Source organism: Mastomys coucha, unplaced genomic scaffold (assembly GCF_008632895.1).
Source record: "Mastomys coucha isolate ucsf_1 unplaced genomic scaffold, UCSF_Mcou_1 pScaffold21, whole genome shotgun sequence".
NCBI classification, from domain to species: domain Eukaryota; kingdom Metazoa; phylum Chordata; class Mammalia; order Rodentia; family Muridae; genus Mastomys; species Mastomys coucha.
Window position 1 is genome coordinate 130,949,365 of NW_022196904.1, and position 15,130 is coordinate 130,964,494.

General features: G+C 53.1%; 1 protein-coding gene across 1 annotated transcript in view; it reads left to right on the forward strand.

The window, feature by feature from the left end:
* Muc5ac (mucin 5AC, oligomeric mucus/gel-forming) overlaps positions 1-9,191 on the forward strand; it is a 33,024-nt gene extending 23,833 nt beyond the window's left edge. Inside the window, exons 32-50 of the mRNA XM_031384957.1 lie at positions 4-749; positions 971-1,164; positions 1,627-1,801; positions 2,151-2,401; positions 2,496-2,679; positions 2,929-3,130; positions 3,682-3,860; positions 4,421-4,511; positions 4,641-4,741; positions 4,880-4,911; positions 5,407-5,569; positions 5,915-6,019; positions 6,229-6,266; positions 6,801-6,923; positions 7,003-7,101; positions 7,524-7,643; positions 7,840-7,897; positions 7,999-8,107; positions 8,569-9,191. Of these exons, the coding sequence (XP_031240817.1) occupies positions 4-749; positions 971-1,164; positions 1,627-1,801; positions 2,151-2,401; positions 2,496-2,679; positions 2,929-3,130; positions 3,682-3,860; positions 4,421-4,511; positions 4,641-4,741; positions 4,880-4,911; positions 5,407-5,569; positions 5,915-6,019; positions 6,229-6,266; positions 6,801-6,923; positions 7,003-7,101; positions 7,524-7,643; positions 7,840-7,897; positions 7,999-8,107; positions 8,569-8,851 (3,253 nt within the window). The 3' untranslated portion in view covers positions 8,852-9,191. The remainder of the gene's footprint in view (positions 1-3; positions 750-970; positions 1,165-1,626; positions 1,802-2,150; positions 2,402-2,495; positions 2,680-2,928; positions 3,131-3,681; positions 3,861-4,420; positions 4,512-4,640; positions 4,742-4,879; positions 4,912-5,406; positions 5,570-5,914; positions 6,020-6,228; positions 6,267-6,800; positions 6,924-7,002; positions 7,102-7,523; positions 7,644-7,839; positions 7,898-7,998; positions 8,108-8,568) is intronic.
* The last annotated feature ends 5,939 nt before the right edge of the window (positions 9,192-15,130 follow it).

Genomic DNA, 15,130 nt, shown 5'->3' on the forward strand with positions numbered 1-15,130 from the left:
ACATGCCACTCTTCTCAGTACCTCAAGTGAGACTGTCACCAGCTCAACACCTGGTACCACTTCCATGCTCATATCAAGCAGAACTTCCATGCCCCAAACGATGACAACCATTGTGCAGACAGACAGTACCACCTCCATGTCCCAGACTAGCTCACCTGCTACAGGAAAAACTAGCACTCCCCACAAAACCCAAACCAGCTCAACACCTATAGGAGGAACCAGCACCACGGGTCCCAGTTCTCCTTCTGAGGTGACTTATTCCCCAGTGACCACCCACTGCCAGCCACAGTGCAACTGGACCAAGTGGTTTGACACTGACTTCCCGGAGCCTGGGCCCCATGGAGGAGACCTGGAAACCTACAGCAACATCAAGAGGAGTGGAGAGAGACTCTGTCACCGGCCAGAAGAGATCACACGGTTGCAATGCAGGGCTAAGAACTACCCTGAGAGAGAGATGGAGGATCTGGGTCAGGTGGTGCAGTGCGACCCCAGTGTGGGCCTGGTGTGCAACAACAGGGACCAGGGGGGCGACTCTGGGATGTGCCTCAACTATGAGGTGCGACTGTTGTGCTGTCACGTTCCTGAAGACTGCCCCAGGACCTATCAGACTCCTCCTGTGACATTATCCCATAAGCCCTCATCTCCAGTTGTGTCAGCGTCATCTGTGTCCCCATCCTCAATGACCAGCACTAGGGTTCACTCTACCACCCCTTGTTTCTGCAGTGTGTCAGGCCAGTTATACCCCTTGGGTAAGTGAAATATTTTTATGCAGAATTCTAAGGTGTTCTGTTTCCTCATTTTCTTCTGTGAACATCCTTGGTTTTGGTATATGGTGCCACAATTGCCTTCAAACATTTCTAGTCTTATCCTTTCACTAAGTGGAAATCTTTGAGGCTGGCAACCCACCCCCTTGGAAGCAGACTTTTCCCCCAGGGCCTTCCCAACTTCTACATAACTCTTGTTCTTGCAGGATCCATCATCTACAACCGGACAGACCTTGATGGCCACTGTTACTATGCGCTGTGCAGCCTGGATTGTCAGGTGGTCAAAGGGATTAGTCAAGACTGCCCCTCCACCATGCCGTCCCCTGCACCAACTCTATCTGCATCTACCACTCCGCCTGTCATGGAGCGGGATCGATGCAATGTGTTTCCTCCAAGACTGGTAAGTCTATCTCCCATCCTTTCTGGAGACTCGTGGCCACTGTGGAGTCCTTGGTGTATTTGCAATTAGACCTCAGCTTCAGTCCTCATGAAGATCACCAGTCCCTAGTTGACACGGTGAGCTTTGGGCTGGGTTCTTTTATGGCTTTGCAGAGCTGGTCTATGCTTTGCAGGTATGGATGTTCTTGACAGGTAGTGGGGTGTTGGGACTGGAGCTTGAAACTCTCCCCAATGAGAGTGAAGGTGACGGAGGGAATGGGTGCACTCCATGGACGTAGTGGCACATTGAAAGGTGTGACATATAGGGGAGAGACAGTTCCACATCATGAGCCCTTGTGGCCAGTTCCTTGTATTGGCAGAGGTGAGGTGAGGCTGTGAGCTGGAATGGGGGCATAGAACCCCGAGAACTGAAGAATGTCTCCATGGCCCAGGACTAGACCCACAGCTGGCTTTGTTTTTGCAGAGAGGTGAGACCTGGCCCATGCCGAATTGTTCCCAAGCCACCTGTGAGGGCAACAATATTGTCTCCTTGAGCCCACGCCAGTGCCCAGAACTGAAGAAGCCATCTTGTGCCAATGGCTACCCACCTCTGAAGGTGGATGACCAGGATGGTTGCTGCCAGCACTACCAGTGCCAGTGTGAGTGGAATTAGGGTTCCACAGGGGGAGGCATGACAGAGGAGGAGAGAATGCAGTGGGCAGCAGGAAAGACTTTCCATTATGAAGGCAGTGATGGGGATGCCAAGTGGAGAGAATGAAGTCACAGAGCCATAGAGCCCAGTGGGAGAAGAGAAGGGTCCTCTGGGTCTTAGAATCTCAGCAGCTTAGGAAGGACCTGCCATGCCAGAGTCTGAAGGGACAGACCCTCGATGTGTGTCAGAAAGGCACAGTAGTTTCAGGAGCTTCTCATTGGCAGGCCACAGGGGAGGGGTTGGACCACTCCATAGGTGGTATGGAGGCCCCGCTATAAGCTACCTGGCACCCACAGGTGTTTGCAGTGGCTGGGGTGACCCCCACTACATCACATTTGATGGCACCTACTACACTTTCCTGGATAACTGCACATACGTGCTGGTGCAGCAGATCGTGCCTGTGTTTGGATACTTCCGTGTACTCATTGACAACTACTTCTGTGACCTGGGAGACAGCGTTTCCTGCCCACAGTCCATCATTGTCGAGTACCACCAGGACCGTGTGGTGCTGACCCGCAGGCCAGTGAACGGGGTCATGACCAATCAGGTGGATATGTCCTTGTGTACGGAGGGGTTGTGGTAGGCTCGGCCTGGGATAGGGACTCTAATCCTAACCTTCCTCCTGCCGTCTGTATCTCCAGATCATCTTCAACAGTAAAGTCGTCAGTCCTGGCTTCCAGCAGAACGGCATTGTCATCTCCCGTGTGGGTATCAAGATGTACGTTACCATCCAGGAGATTGGTGTCCGGGTCATGTTTTCAGGTCTCATCTTCTCAGTCGAGGTGCCTTTCAACTTGTTTGCCAACAACACAGAGGGCCAGTGCGGTAAGCTCTACTCTGGATATCGTTCGGTGTTAAAGGCAGCCTCCCTGTGGGCCTAGAGGGATTTCAGACTGTGCACACACGTGGTTCACATCTGTTGTTTCCTGACGGCTTCCCTGTACACTGGGAACCAAACTGACTTCTGGGGAAGCCAGATGCACAAGAAAGACAAGATGCCAGTTCTGACCCTCAACAGGAGTTCACTGGGCACAGGTCTGCTGCCCAGCTGGCTGACCCTTGTCTCATCTGCAGGCACTTGCACCAATAACAAAAAGGATGAGTGCCGCCTGCCTGGGGGTTCCATAACCTCCAATTGTTCTGAGATGTCTCTCCACTGGAAGGTGCCCAACCAGCCTTCCTGCCAAGGGCCTCCACCAACACCAACTTCAGTGGTACCCAGGCCTTCACCTACTCCGTGCCCATCGTCGCCACTCTGTGAACTCATCCTAAGCGAGTAAGACTCCAAGCAGAGGGGTAGCCTTGCTGGCCCCATCTGCCAAAAGCTACTGGGTTCTTAAAAGGCTCCTAAGAAAAATGATACCTGCCTTGCTTGTTCCAGGCTCTGGGCACTGTCTCTCTGGGTTGCGTCAGACAGTGCTTGTTGCTGGAATGCTATTGTAGGGCTGGCTGTGGCTAGGTTGGCTAAATCTCTGAAGTCTTCCACCAGTTCCTGTCAGTGGTATGGGCATCAGTCACTGCCTGCACCTGGGCAAAACCCAGGGTTTCAGAATGAGGGAGCTTGAGGGGAGAGACATGGTTTTCAGAATGAGGGAATCTGAAGGAAGAGGTATTGCAGGAAGCAATGCTCTGGTTGATACCTTTTCTGGCACCTACAGAGGTGGGATGCCCTGGAAGACAGCCTCAATAGGTGCTGAGTCATTGCCCAGGACCTTGCCTCCAAGGGGATATCATAGACCTGGAAGTCCCCCTGGAAGTCCCCCTCTGGGTGGCAAGTTGAATAGAATGGATGTACATACCACCATGATTGTCTCTGCCTACTCACAGCGTCTTCAAGCTCTGCCATGACGTCATCCCCCCACTGCAGTTCTATGAAGGCTGCTTATTTGACTACTGCCACATGTTGGACCTGGAGGTGGTATGCTCAGGCCTAGAGCTCTATGCATCACTCTGTGCAGCCCAAGGGGTGTGCATCCCTTGGAGAAGCTACACCAACAACACCTGTTGTAAGTACCCAGCCAGGTCACCTTCCTGTCCTCTGTTGTGAGCATTTAGGGGCACTAGGCAGATAGCCTGGGTAAGGAGAAGGACATTCAGACTCAGGACCAGTCTTCCTTGGAGGGAAAGGCTCCAAGCTTTGGGCTTGGGAGAAAGGGGGTTTGTCAAGTTAAGGTGTCTTTGGGCTTGGTGTGCTGGCTGTCTTGGACAAACAATAGAGCTAAGGACCTAGACAAGCGGTTCTCAACCTGTGGGTCAAAGGGTCGCATATCAGACATCCTATACATTAGACATTTACATTATGATTCAAAAGAGTAGCAAAATTGCAGTTATGAAGTAGCAGTGGAATAATTTTATGGTTGTAGGTCACCACAACATGAGGAACTGTATAAAAGGGCCACATTGTTAGGAAGGCTGAGAACCACTGACCTAGATGAATTTGAGGTTACAGATAGCCACTGAAGGCTTCTGAGTGGGTGTCCGCACTCAGCAAAGGCTGGGGCTTGGAGGAGCCCAGAAGTGGGACCTTGAGACGGCTTCTTAGGTGTGGCTCTTTCTCTCCATGCAGCATTCACGTGCCCTGATAACAAAGTATACCAGCCTTGTGGCCCATCCAACCCTCACTACTGCTACAGGGATGATGGCGTCAGCTCAAGTTTGTAAGTGTCAGCACTGTGTGCTCCCAGGGCGGACAGACCCTGGATACCCAATTCTGCCATTTGGCTCTCCGAGGCTGGACTCTTTCTTACTTGGGGGTGAAGGACCCACCAATTCTCTGTTTTTCACAGGACCCTTCAAGAGGCTGGTCCCCAGACAGAGGGCTGCTTCTGTCCAGACAGCATGACACTTTTCAGTACCAATAACTCAATCTGTGTGCCTTCCTGCCAATGTACGTCCCTAAGGGCAGGGAATGTGGGTTTGGAGGGGTAGGATGTGGCTTGACCCCAGGTCTCACTATGGTGCCCAATGGGTTCTATTCCTGCCCCATCCCTGTGGCCACCTAAAATGATAGAACTTCTCTTTACAGGGTGTCTGGGGCCTCACGGGGAACCTGTGGAGGTAGGTATAAATGGTGATGGTCTCTGGGGACCAAAGCCTGAGGCAGAAGGTCCAGCAAACAAAGGCGGTGCAGGGCTGGGGTGGGGCTTTCTTAGTGTGCCAAAGGCCAGACAAGGCAGAGAGAGCGCTGGTGTCCCCAACAGGATCCAAGAAGGCCTTCTTCCCTGGGGCCTGTCCTGCCTGTGTTCTGGAGCTGCTGGGTGTCTCATGAGGACTGGTCAGCCCTGCTCTTTCCTGGGACTCCCTATTCCCTGAAGAGATATGCAATGAGTTGGAGGAAAGGGCTGCTCACTAAACGAAGCCCCTTTCCCACCTCAACTCCTGGCCTCCATGCATGGCCTTTACCGCCTCAGGCCTTGCAGTTCTGAAGTCCTCTCCCCAGGCTTGCTGCACAGCCCCTCAGCACATGTGGGGCTTGAATATGAGCCTTGGCTACAGCTGTCCCTAGCTGAGCAGCTCGCTCGCAGGTCAGATTCATGTGTCGTTCCCCCATAGCCGGGCCACACCATCAGCATCGACTGCCAGGACTGCATCTGTAAGGAAGCCACACTGACCTGCCAAAGGAAGTTCTGTCCCCAGCCCACCTGTCCAGAGCCTGGCTTTGTGCCAGTGCCTGTAGCCCTGGAGGCTGGCCAGTGTTGTCCCCAGTTCAGCTGTGGTGAGTCTTTGCTACTGTCCCCATACCCGTGGGTAGGACTGTCTCTTGAGGTGCACCGAGTCAGCAGCCGGCTCTATGTACATGGTCTCAGGAGGCAGGGAGGAGAAGCCATGCCCTCCCAGGCTCTCTGCACATTGCCTGAGGGACCTGGCTGCGTCCTGATCTGACCATCTCCTAGCAGGTGCTCTTTAGGTTTGTGTGGTGGAGACTCCTCTGCCCAGCCTGAAGAGCCTGCTCCTGGGGTCCTGGGCTGCCATGACATCCTGTGTGGGGGATGGGCCCTTGGAGCAGAAGAGAAGCATGTCTAGAGGAAGCCCAGCCCCTGACAGCTCTCTCTACCCACAGCCTGCAACTCCAGCCACTGCCCTCCGCCTCTGCACTGCCCGAAGAACTCTAGCCTGATAGTCACATATGAGGAGGGAGCTTGCTGCCCAAGCCAGAACTGTAGCAGTAAGCACCCCTAAGCCTTGCACCAAGCCATGTTTGGGTCTGGAATTCCCCTGGGAATGCTGAAGCTACGGATGGTTGGGAGATGGGTAGTTGCCCTTGGTGGGGAGGAAGCCTGCTGTGGTCCAGTATCTAGCAGCAGAACTTACTGATGCAGAAGCCAGGCTGGGCCCTGCAAGGCCTAGGCTATAGCCAGTATGTCTTTTGGACAGGTCAGAAGGGCTGTGAAGTCAACGGGACTCTCTACCAGGTAGGAATCACTGGTGTTCAGGCCTTAGAACCTACAGGGACTGAGTTCCCACTTGGCCTTTCCCCATCAGCCCTTTGGAACTCAGGTGGACATCTGAGAAGCCAAGGAGCTCTTGAGCCTCTCTAGAACCTGCCCAGACCAATGACTCAAGCCTCTGTGGGCATAGCTCAGAGCAGTGCAGTTAAAGTTGGCCTCAGTACCCTTGAAGTTGCCAATTCCCAGTATCTGGGACCATCAGGATCCTAGAAGCTCTCTGCTCCCTGAAATCATACTGGGTATGCCAGCTCCTCAATCCACCGAGCTATACTTTTCCATGCCATTCCCCAAGTATGTGGAATCCTGGGTCCCCTGACATGGAGACACAGTTATAGATTCTGCCCAGTGACAGCACCTGAATCATGGTCTCTTCACAATAAAGTAATGCCAAGGGAATGAGTCAGCCTGGTGGGCAGCCAGGGCAACTGGCCAGTCAGAGTATAGGGAAGGTCTCTTTCGAGCCTGAGTCCACTAATGTCCAGCCGGGACTCTTTCCAGCCTGGTGACGTGGTCTCCTCCAGCCTCTGTGAAAGATGCCTATGTGAGGTTTCCAGCAATGCCCTTGCCGATGTCTTTGGGGTCAACTGTGAGACTGAGCTCTGTAACACCCAGTGTCCTAAGGTAAGCACTGGTCCCATTTCTGCTCTCATCAGCCAAGGCCAATGGCCTGAACTCAGGCAGCACATCATTCTTCCTACAGGGCTCTGAATACCATGCCATGCCAGGGCAGTGCTGTGGCCGGTGTATACCGAAGACCTGCCCCTTTAAGACCAGCAACAGCTCTACCTACCTCTACCAGGTGAGTGGCTGGGACCATGCTAGCTGACCTCAGGAAGGGGAACTGATGGTGGGAACAGCAGACCACAGGGTCTGAAAAGGTTCCACACAGGCTGGGGCAAAGCCACAACACTCACCAAGCCACTCAAAATCCCCAGCCTAGGTATAGAAAGCATGAAACGGACAACATTTGTGAACAACAGAGCAATTAGGATCCTGGGGACATTGGACCCTGAGTGGCCTAAATCCTGGAGGCTCAGGGATGATCAGGCAGGGTCCTGGGGATTCCAGGCTGAGTAGAAAGGGTCCTAGAACCTTGGGAGCTCTTGGGAAGTCATATCTCACAGACACATGTCTGGGCTATGCCAGTGTCTCCCTGAAAACTAATAGGCTGTAAGGAGACAGAGGAGGGGTACTCACTATTCAGCCTGGGCCTCTTTGCAGCCTGGTGAGCTCTGGTCAGAACCTGGCAACCCGTGTGTGACTCATAAGTGTGAGAAATTCCAAGATGCACTCATAGTGGTGACAATGAAGACAGAGTGTCCCAAGATCAACTGTCCGAAGGTAAGTTCGGGGTTCCCCACTCCAGCCCAGGGGGCAGCTCCCCTGGAGAGAATGGGGAGGGCTGCATACCCAGCTGGGATATCCTCTCTAGTGGAAGGGCTTCCTACTCTTGTTCGCCTTTGGCCTCATGTCTCATTCCTCCATTTCTCAATGCCTTGTTGTCCCTGACGTTCACAATGGCCCATTGTTGGCACAGGGCCAGGCTCAGCTGAGAGAAGATGGGTGCTGCTATGATTGTCTCGTAACCCAGCAGAGTAAGTGGGGACCTGACAAGCAAGGGGTTGATCCCAGCCTGGGGCACCCAGGAAGTCACTGAACAGACACTTCCTTTCTGCCTCCTTTCCTGTCCTCCCAGAATGTACAGTGTACCAAAGACAGCAGATCATCCGTCAGCAAAACTGCAGCTCTGAGGGCCCAGTGAGCATCTCCTACTGCCAGGGCAACTGTGGGGACAGCACCTCCATGTATGTATGGGCCCCAGGGAGCCCAGGGTGTGTTCAGAGATGCAAGTGGCAGAAGGGGTGGGGTGGGTGTGTGGTGCAGAGCAGACAGGCAGTACCAGGAGGGTGAGAAAGAGAGTGCAGGGCTTCTAGACTGTTATAACCCATGGATTCCGAGGTAGCATCAGTAGGGTTCCAAGCTCCTTGGGCTGTACTGACGAGGTATTTGTCTGTGGAAGCATCAGAGACCCAAGGTACTCAGCGGGGACCTGATGGGCATCCAGCTGTAGACTTAGGACACCTGGTGGGCAAGGACAGCTGTAGCAGAAACATTTGCCCCAGGGCAATTGGCAAGTGAGCCAGTAGCAGTAGGGTCTTGGTGACAAGGACCTCAGGAGCTTGGCAACATACCAGCTGGACACAGAGCCTGTGGCAGGCGCAGGCAGCTCCCAGCAAGGTAGGGTGCTGAGCAGATCTACCCACAGGTACTCCCTGGAGGCCAACAAGGTGGAGCACACATGTGAATGTTGCCAGGAGCTGCAAACCTCGCAGAGGAGTGTGACTCTGCGCTGTGACGACGGCTCCAGTCGGACCTTTAGCTACACCCAGGTTGAGAAGTGTGGCTGCCTGGCCCAGCGGTGCCATGCTCCAGGGGACACAAGTCACGCTGAGTCCTCAGAACAAGAGTTCAAGTCCAAGGAAAGTGGGGAACATGGCCAGCAGTCGGCATTCAGGGTCAGTGAGGACGTGCTTGGGCCTTTCCAGTAAACTGAGCACCACAGCTATCCCAACCAACAAGTCCTCCTGAGGCCAGCAGGACATGTACTTTAGTCCAAGTGGCTTGAATTCTACCCACCTGCCACTTCCTCTTCAAGAGGAACATTGACCCGGATGTTCTTGGAGGTGGGAGAGGCCCTTCTCCACCGATTAGGAGCGTGGTGGTCACAGGCTTCTTTTGAAAGAACTTCATTATCACCCAAGGGTCCCAAGAATGACAGTCACTTGCATTCAGATATCAGCTGCTTGGCCTCACTCCCACCTCAGCCCTGTACCTGTGTCCCTCTTTCCAGGAAATGACCAATATGTTTTATAAATATACTTAAGAGCATTTGTGGATTCTCTGTGTGTGTTTTGTTTTGTTAAAACAAACAAACAAACATGTCTGCAGATACAGGAACTGAACAAGGACAGGCCTGTGCTCCAGGAAGCTTATATGTTCACTAGGGGCCTGGAAATCCAGTGAAGGCCCCTGGGGAGTCCTCTGCTTCTATTTCCTAGAGAGGATATGTCCCAAAAGGTGACAGTTACTACATAGAGGCTACAAGAGCCTGGATGATGCCCAGAGTCAGAAGCATCCTGGGAGAGGACAATGAAGGAAAGAATGAATGAGTGAGTGAATTCGTGAATGAGTAAGTGACTGAATAAGTAGAGGAATGAGTGGATAAATGAGAGAGTGGCCAAGTGGGCATGTTTGTGAATTAGTGAATGAATGAACAGATGAATGAGTCTGTGAGCCAGTAGATGAATGAATGAATGATTGAATGGAGTGGATTAATGTGCAAGTAGATGAAGGCATGGATGGCCAAGTGGTTGATTGAATGAGCGGGTGAATGGGTGAGTTTATCAATGCATGAATGGATGAGAGGGATCTAGTGGTGATCAGGCTGAGCCAAGCAAGTTTGGATATCCCACAGCTCAGAGAGGCCTGAAGTGGAGGCTGAGTAGCCCATGGGCATGTCAGGATCATGCCCATTCCACCCTCCAGGGCTCAGCTGTTCCAGACCATCAAGAGCAGACACATGGAGGGCAGCAGGGTGAATATTCCTAAAGCAGACACTAGAAGCAGAGGGTGAAACATCAGCCTTTTGGACCTAGACATTTGCTAAGAAGCTGGAGCTATAACTCGGCAGGGCAGGAGATAAACAGCTAGATCTTGTTGGGTCCCTGGGGGTATCCTGGGGCTCAGGGTGGGAACCTCAGACCTGTGGTGGCTGGACGTGTGTGGAGTGGATAGAGTGGGGTGTGGTCAGATTCTGTCTAAATGTCTCTGGCATGGCATGAGGGGAGGAACACAGTTCCCACGTAGGCCTGTCTCACCCAGCAAAGCAGCACTGGTAGCAAGCATGGTGTACGTGGGAAGCTGAACTCACGTATCCAAGCCCAGCCTCCAGGAATTCAGTGTCCAATGCTTCTATTTTATGCTGCCTCAGATATAAGAATCAGGCTCAGCTGGGTCTAGTCTGAGGCCCCAGGAACCTGCAGTTCTTCACAGCCAATTGGGAAACCAGCTTTCTGGAGTTCAGTTGTGTTCCTCAAAGTCACCATAAGGTGGAGCAAGCCCGGTTCTGCACCTTTGTAGCGTTCTGGATCTGGGCTTTTGCTCTTGGGTAGACTGTTCCTTGAGGACAGCACGAAGCAGAACTGAAGCCATAGAGGGGACAGGAGTTTCCCAAAGTCTAAGGGAACGTGTAAGAACAGCCCTCCAGTTCTTCCCAGGCATTCCCACTGGACAGGCAAGCTCTGGGCTCAGCTGGAGAACTACATAAAGTCCTACCTGTCTGCCGGCCCTGCCAGTCAAGGCCTGGTCTGATTGCCAAGGTAACCTTCAGGTATCCTGCCTGAATGTAATCTTCAAGTTTAGGAAATCAGAGACCTATCTAGTCCCTCTCAGGCCTCAAGCCACAAAGGGTTTTGTCCCAATGGCAGACCTCACAATATGCCTGCAGTTGGGTTTCAAGCAGACAAGTCCTATCAGCATGATATTAATGGTTCCAGACACTCCCCCTGGCCCTATGGCTGCCCTGCTTGCTTGGGTTGTTTACTTGCAATGGTATGGGCTGCTTTGGGGCTTGATTCCTATTCATGACCAATGCTGAGGGGGGGCACTTCCTGGTTGAGACACTGTGACCTCTGAGGCTGTCTACCCTGCTGCCCACTCACCCCACTGACCTCTTAGTGGCTGCCAGTCCCTAATCAGTGTCATTGCCCCTGGAGAGGATCAGGTATCCCAGAGAGCCGCCTCTTCCTCTCAGTGGGGTAGTGCAGCGGTCACTAATCCCCTAGTGCTTGGAGAACCCATAGATGGAGGTCCTCCCTCCTCGTCACTCCTGCCTAGAACCATGGCAGGTGTGCTGGCAGGAAGCAACCGGATCTCATGCTCCAGGGTGGGAATGGTTACCTTCCTTACCTGTGCACCCTCCCCGCCACAGCTTCAGCCAGATTGTGCAATGCATTGTTTCTGGAAAGAGCCAAAGAGCTGGACAAGAGCCGACATACATCTTGGTGATAAGTCTCCACCCTGACCACAGGCGTAGCCCCTTGACCCCACACCTGGACTTTCCACGGAAGGGAGCAAGAAAACCTTTCACTGCTGGTACACCTGAACAAGGCTCCATAGAAGGGAATGAGGTCTTAAGAAGGACTAACTTTAAGAACTTTGTAGGAGGCACAGGATGGAGTTCCACCCTCCATGTTATAGCTGTTTCTCCAAAGTTGGGAGCAGGATAGACAAAAGACTGGGCAGGCAGGCTCCTTCTGACCCCTCACCTAGCACCCCAGCAGCACCTTGCTTTTACCCACAGTAGGGCATCTGCTTGGTCTGAGGCCAGAGCACAGGTGCAGTTCCCTGTGCCTGTCCTGGGATGGCAAGGTGGGGAACCTTGTTTAGGAGTCTATGGGCAAGAGGGAGCAGAACAAAGCTAGGAAGGGAGTGTGGTCCACTGAGGGTCAGGAGTGAGAGGCCTCTTCAAGTCCCGTGGCCTAACTCTAGTTGACCTGTGGTTTTTCCAAAGGTTAAGATAAAGACAGGTTGGTACTTGAGGCTGTGTCTATGCCCAGAAGTGAGGAGGGACTCCTTAGTGTTTTTACAGGCAAGCAAAAATTGCTGCTGTCTACAAGTCCCAAGATAAGATGATCAGGAGTGGACCCTTGAACAGACACATGCAGACCACAAGCTACCATAGTTACCCTACCCTAACCCCGGAGAGGCAGTTCAGATTCCCAAATCCACCTAATAGGCCGTGCTTAGGTTTACCCTTGTGGTCCCCATGGCTGAGTGACGGATTTCTGGGGCCCGATGGGGATGTCAGGTAGCATATAGGTATGCAAACATCTTCAAGACCGATCCCAACTGACACAGCCAAGTGTGAACCCATCTCCCTTCAAGCTTGTGGCCCTGTGACATTGCAAGTCAGCTGCCAGTAAGCAGTCACCAAGACCACGTTACCACCCTTAGGTCCTCAGACTTGTACCCAGCTCATACTCAACTGAAAATACCCTTCTGTAGTGTCTCAACCTGCTCCCCTCATTAAGAGCTCAAAGGGCTCCAGCCTCAGAGGCTCAATCTCCAGTGATCCTAGCCTGAGCGGGGGACACTAGCCTGAGGGGGACAGGGCGCCTAGGGGCACCTGCTAGGACAGCCTCACACGACTCACACTCTGGCTCCATTCTCTGTCTTCCACCCAGAGGAGCTCGCGCCTCTGACATTTCCCAGGTAAGAGGGACACCTTACCTCACATACTGAAACACAGTCCAGTGGGTCAGATGTTTCTGCCATCTCTGGACTTGGATTTCTTCCTGTACCCCAGCCAGCTCCACCAGGATAGGGGGCTGCCTTCTCCCTGCACAGCCTTGCTCAGCCTGAAGCCGGGTCTGGGTTTCCTCTGTGAAATAGAGAAAGATCAGTTTCCTACTGGCCCACTGCCAGACAAGCTTCCACAGTCTGAGGCTGGGCTCATCTTCAGCGGGCAACTCCTGCACCTCGGGATTCCACAAAAGAGCATCCCTGAGACTCTCTTTCCTGCTGTGAACCCTGGAGGCACTGGGAAGAAATTCCCCAGCACAGAAACCATATCCGTGGAATCTGCTTTGAGCCGTTCGTTGTTCCGTGTACACTGCTAAGGTGGCTGTGCTGGAACCAGAGCCTGTGTTGGCTTAGGAAGTCCCTGGCAGCTGTCTGAGAACTGGATGTTAAACAGCTGGGCTGAGACTGTATCCACACCTCCCAAACGGTTTCTGCAGCGATGATTGGGTTGGTTTGCAAATTCTGCTTTTAGAGAGCTCAGAGCCATTGCTCACTGTTGGCCTGTCAGGGTGTGTCTAGTCATACCTGAAGGTCCTGATGTATGGATGTCCACGCTCAGGCTCATCAGGACAAGCTTGGCCCCGCAGGAAGGAACTCCCTCCAATTCCTCTTAGACAGTAACATGTTTATCCCCCCCTCCTTAAGGAGGGATGTGGTAGTAGCTCTGAGATAACCCATCTGTGGGCTTCAGCCAGCAGCCCCTCTCCATACACAGGAGTCTGAGACGAATGGGCAGGAGACCTTGTGACTAAGTCACATCTACAGAGTGTCTTTTGGGCTTTCTCATGATGATGCTCGTGACAACTCAGAAGACGGCCTCAGGCAGCTCTGACACCGTGCCTCCCAGGAGCACGGACTCACAGTTAATATACTTCCTCCTTGCTCCTTTCTGAACGTTGGCTATATTCCTGCCTTGAGACATGAGAGGATCCCTGGTCAGGAAGCATCTGAACACGATAGTGGGGGGTTTTCTGGGCCTGTGTCTCCTACAAGAGACTTGTTGTGCAGGGCAGGCTATGCGTCCCTTTTCCCAGTGACCAGACCTGCATGGGTGTGTCCTTTGGCTGGGTTGAGGCTCCATAGCCCAGTCACCACAGGGGCCTAGTGGCTAGGTTTTATGAGCTTATTGGGGAGAGGCCAGTGCGGCCTGGGTGTGGGTATCCAGCTGGCTTTGGTACCAGGTGCCTTTCTCAACACAGGGCCATGGGAGAAGGAGGCCGTAGGCCTCTCAGCAAACCTCGCGGGTAGCGAGTCAACAACAGGGTTCCTGGAGAGGAGGGAAGGACCTGTTTGTCCGCTTGGCATCTCTGTTCAGGGACAGGACATTGAGGCCCCACTTGTGTTTGCTCTCGCTCAATATATCTAATCCTGAGCAAACCTGGTGGCAGGGGGCTGCTTCTCACCTTTCTCTCTATACTAACCCTACACACGTCCCAACTTGCCTGTCATTGCCAGCACTGGGCAGCCCAACTGCTGAGAGCCACCACAAGGTCTTGGCCCCGGGTAGGCATGCTGGAAATAGGAAGGGACACTAGGCCATGGCTGGGACACCTGGAGCGCCTGCCCCATCCATTGGCAGTCTCAGATTCCTGTGCCACCCACTCCTGGAGCTCATCCTGGAGACAATCACCCTCACCTCTCCCGAGTTGCTGCTTTCTCCCTGGCCCTTGTCTACACTTCACCTGGACATCTGTGTCCAGGTGAGGTTTGTGGCTGCTCCTCTCTGCCCTCCCATACACCTCACCTTCAAGTCACAGCTAGCACAGGGCACTCTAAGGGACTTTTTAATCTTGATAGGGTTTGAATTTCCAGGTATGTTGCAAAAATAGAAGCAGGAGCTTGCATGTGCTCCCTCCCTGTGTTAGCCACTGTGTGCTTTGCCGCCTGCGTCACCTTCTGCTTACGCATGCCGTATGTACATATGTACATATCCCTTCTTTCTGAACCACCAGAGTTTAAGAAGCGTGCCTTTCCCCTGGTAGATATGGGTGTGCCCCCCTGGACACAGGGCAGGGTTCACGCCAGAGGAGTTCACCTGGCCACAGCATCACCATTCAGAACTGTGGGACTTAAACCTGTGGCTGTGTTTGTCACCACAGCTGTCTACTCCTGCTCTTATTGAGCCTCTCTGCTTGTCTTCTGTATCGAACACCTAATCTGCTGGGGCCACGCTACCCCACTGCTGAGAGACACTCTAAGGCTTTGGCGACCTCAGCCACTGTGGTTGCATTTATCATAGATACTGACAAAGGGCCAGAGTCACAGAAGTGTATGTCTGTAGTTCCTTCCTTCTGGGAACCATCCACAGTTTCTATTTGTCTCCTCTTTTTGTTCAAGGCCAGAGGCATTGGGTCCTCCACAACTGGTGGTTGTGACCACTTTACATGGGTGCTGGCAACTAAACTCAGGTTCTCCAAAGATGCAGAACGTGGTCTTAACCATGAGACGTCTGTCCAGCTCTGCTT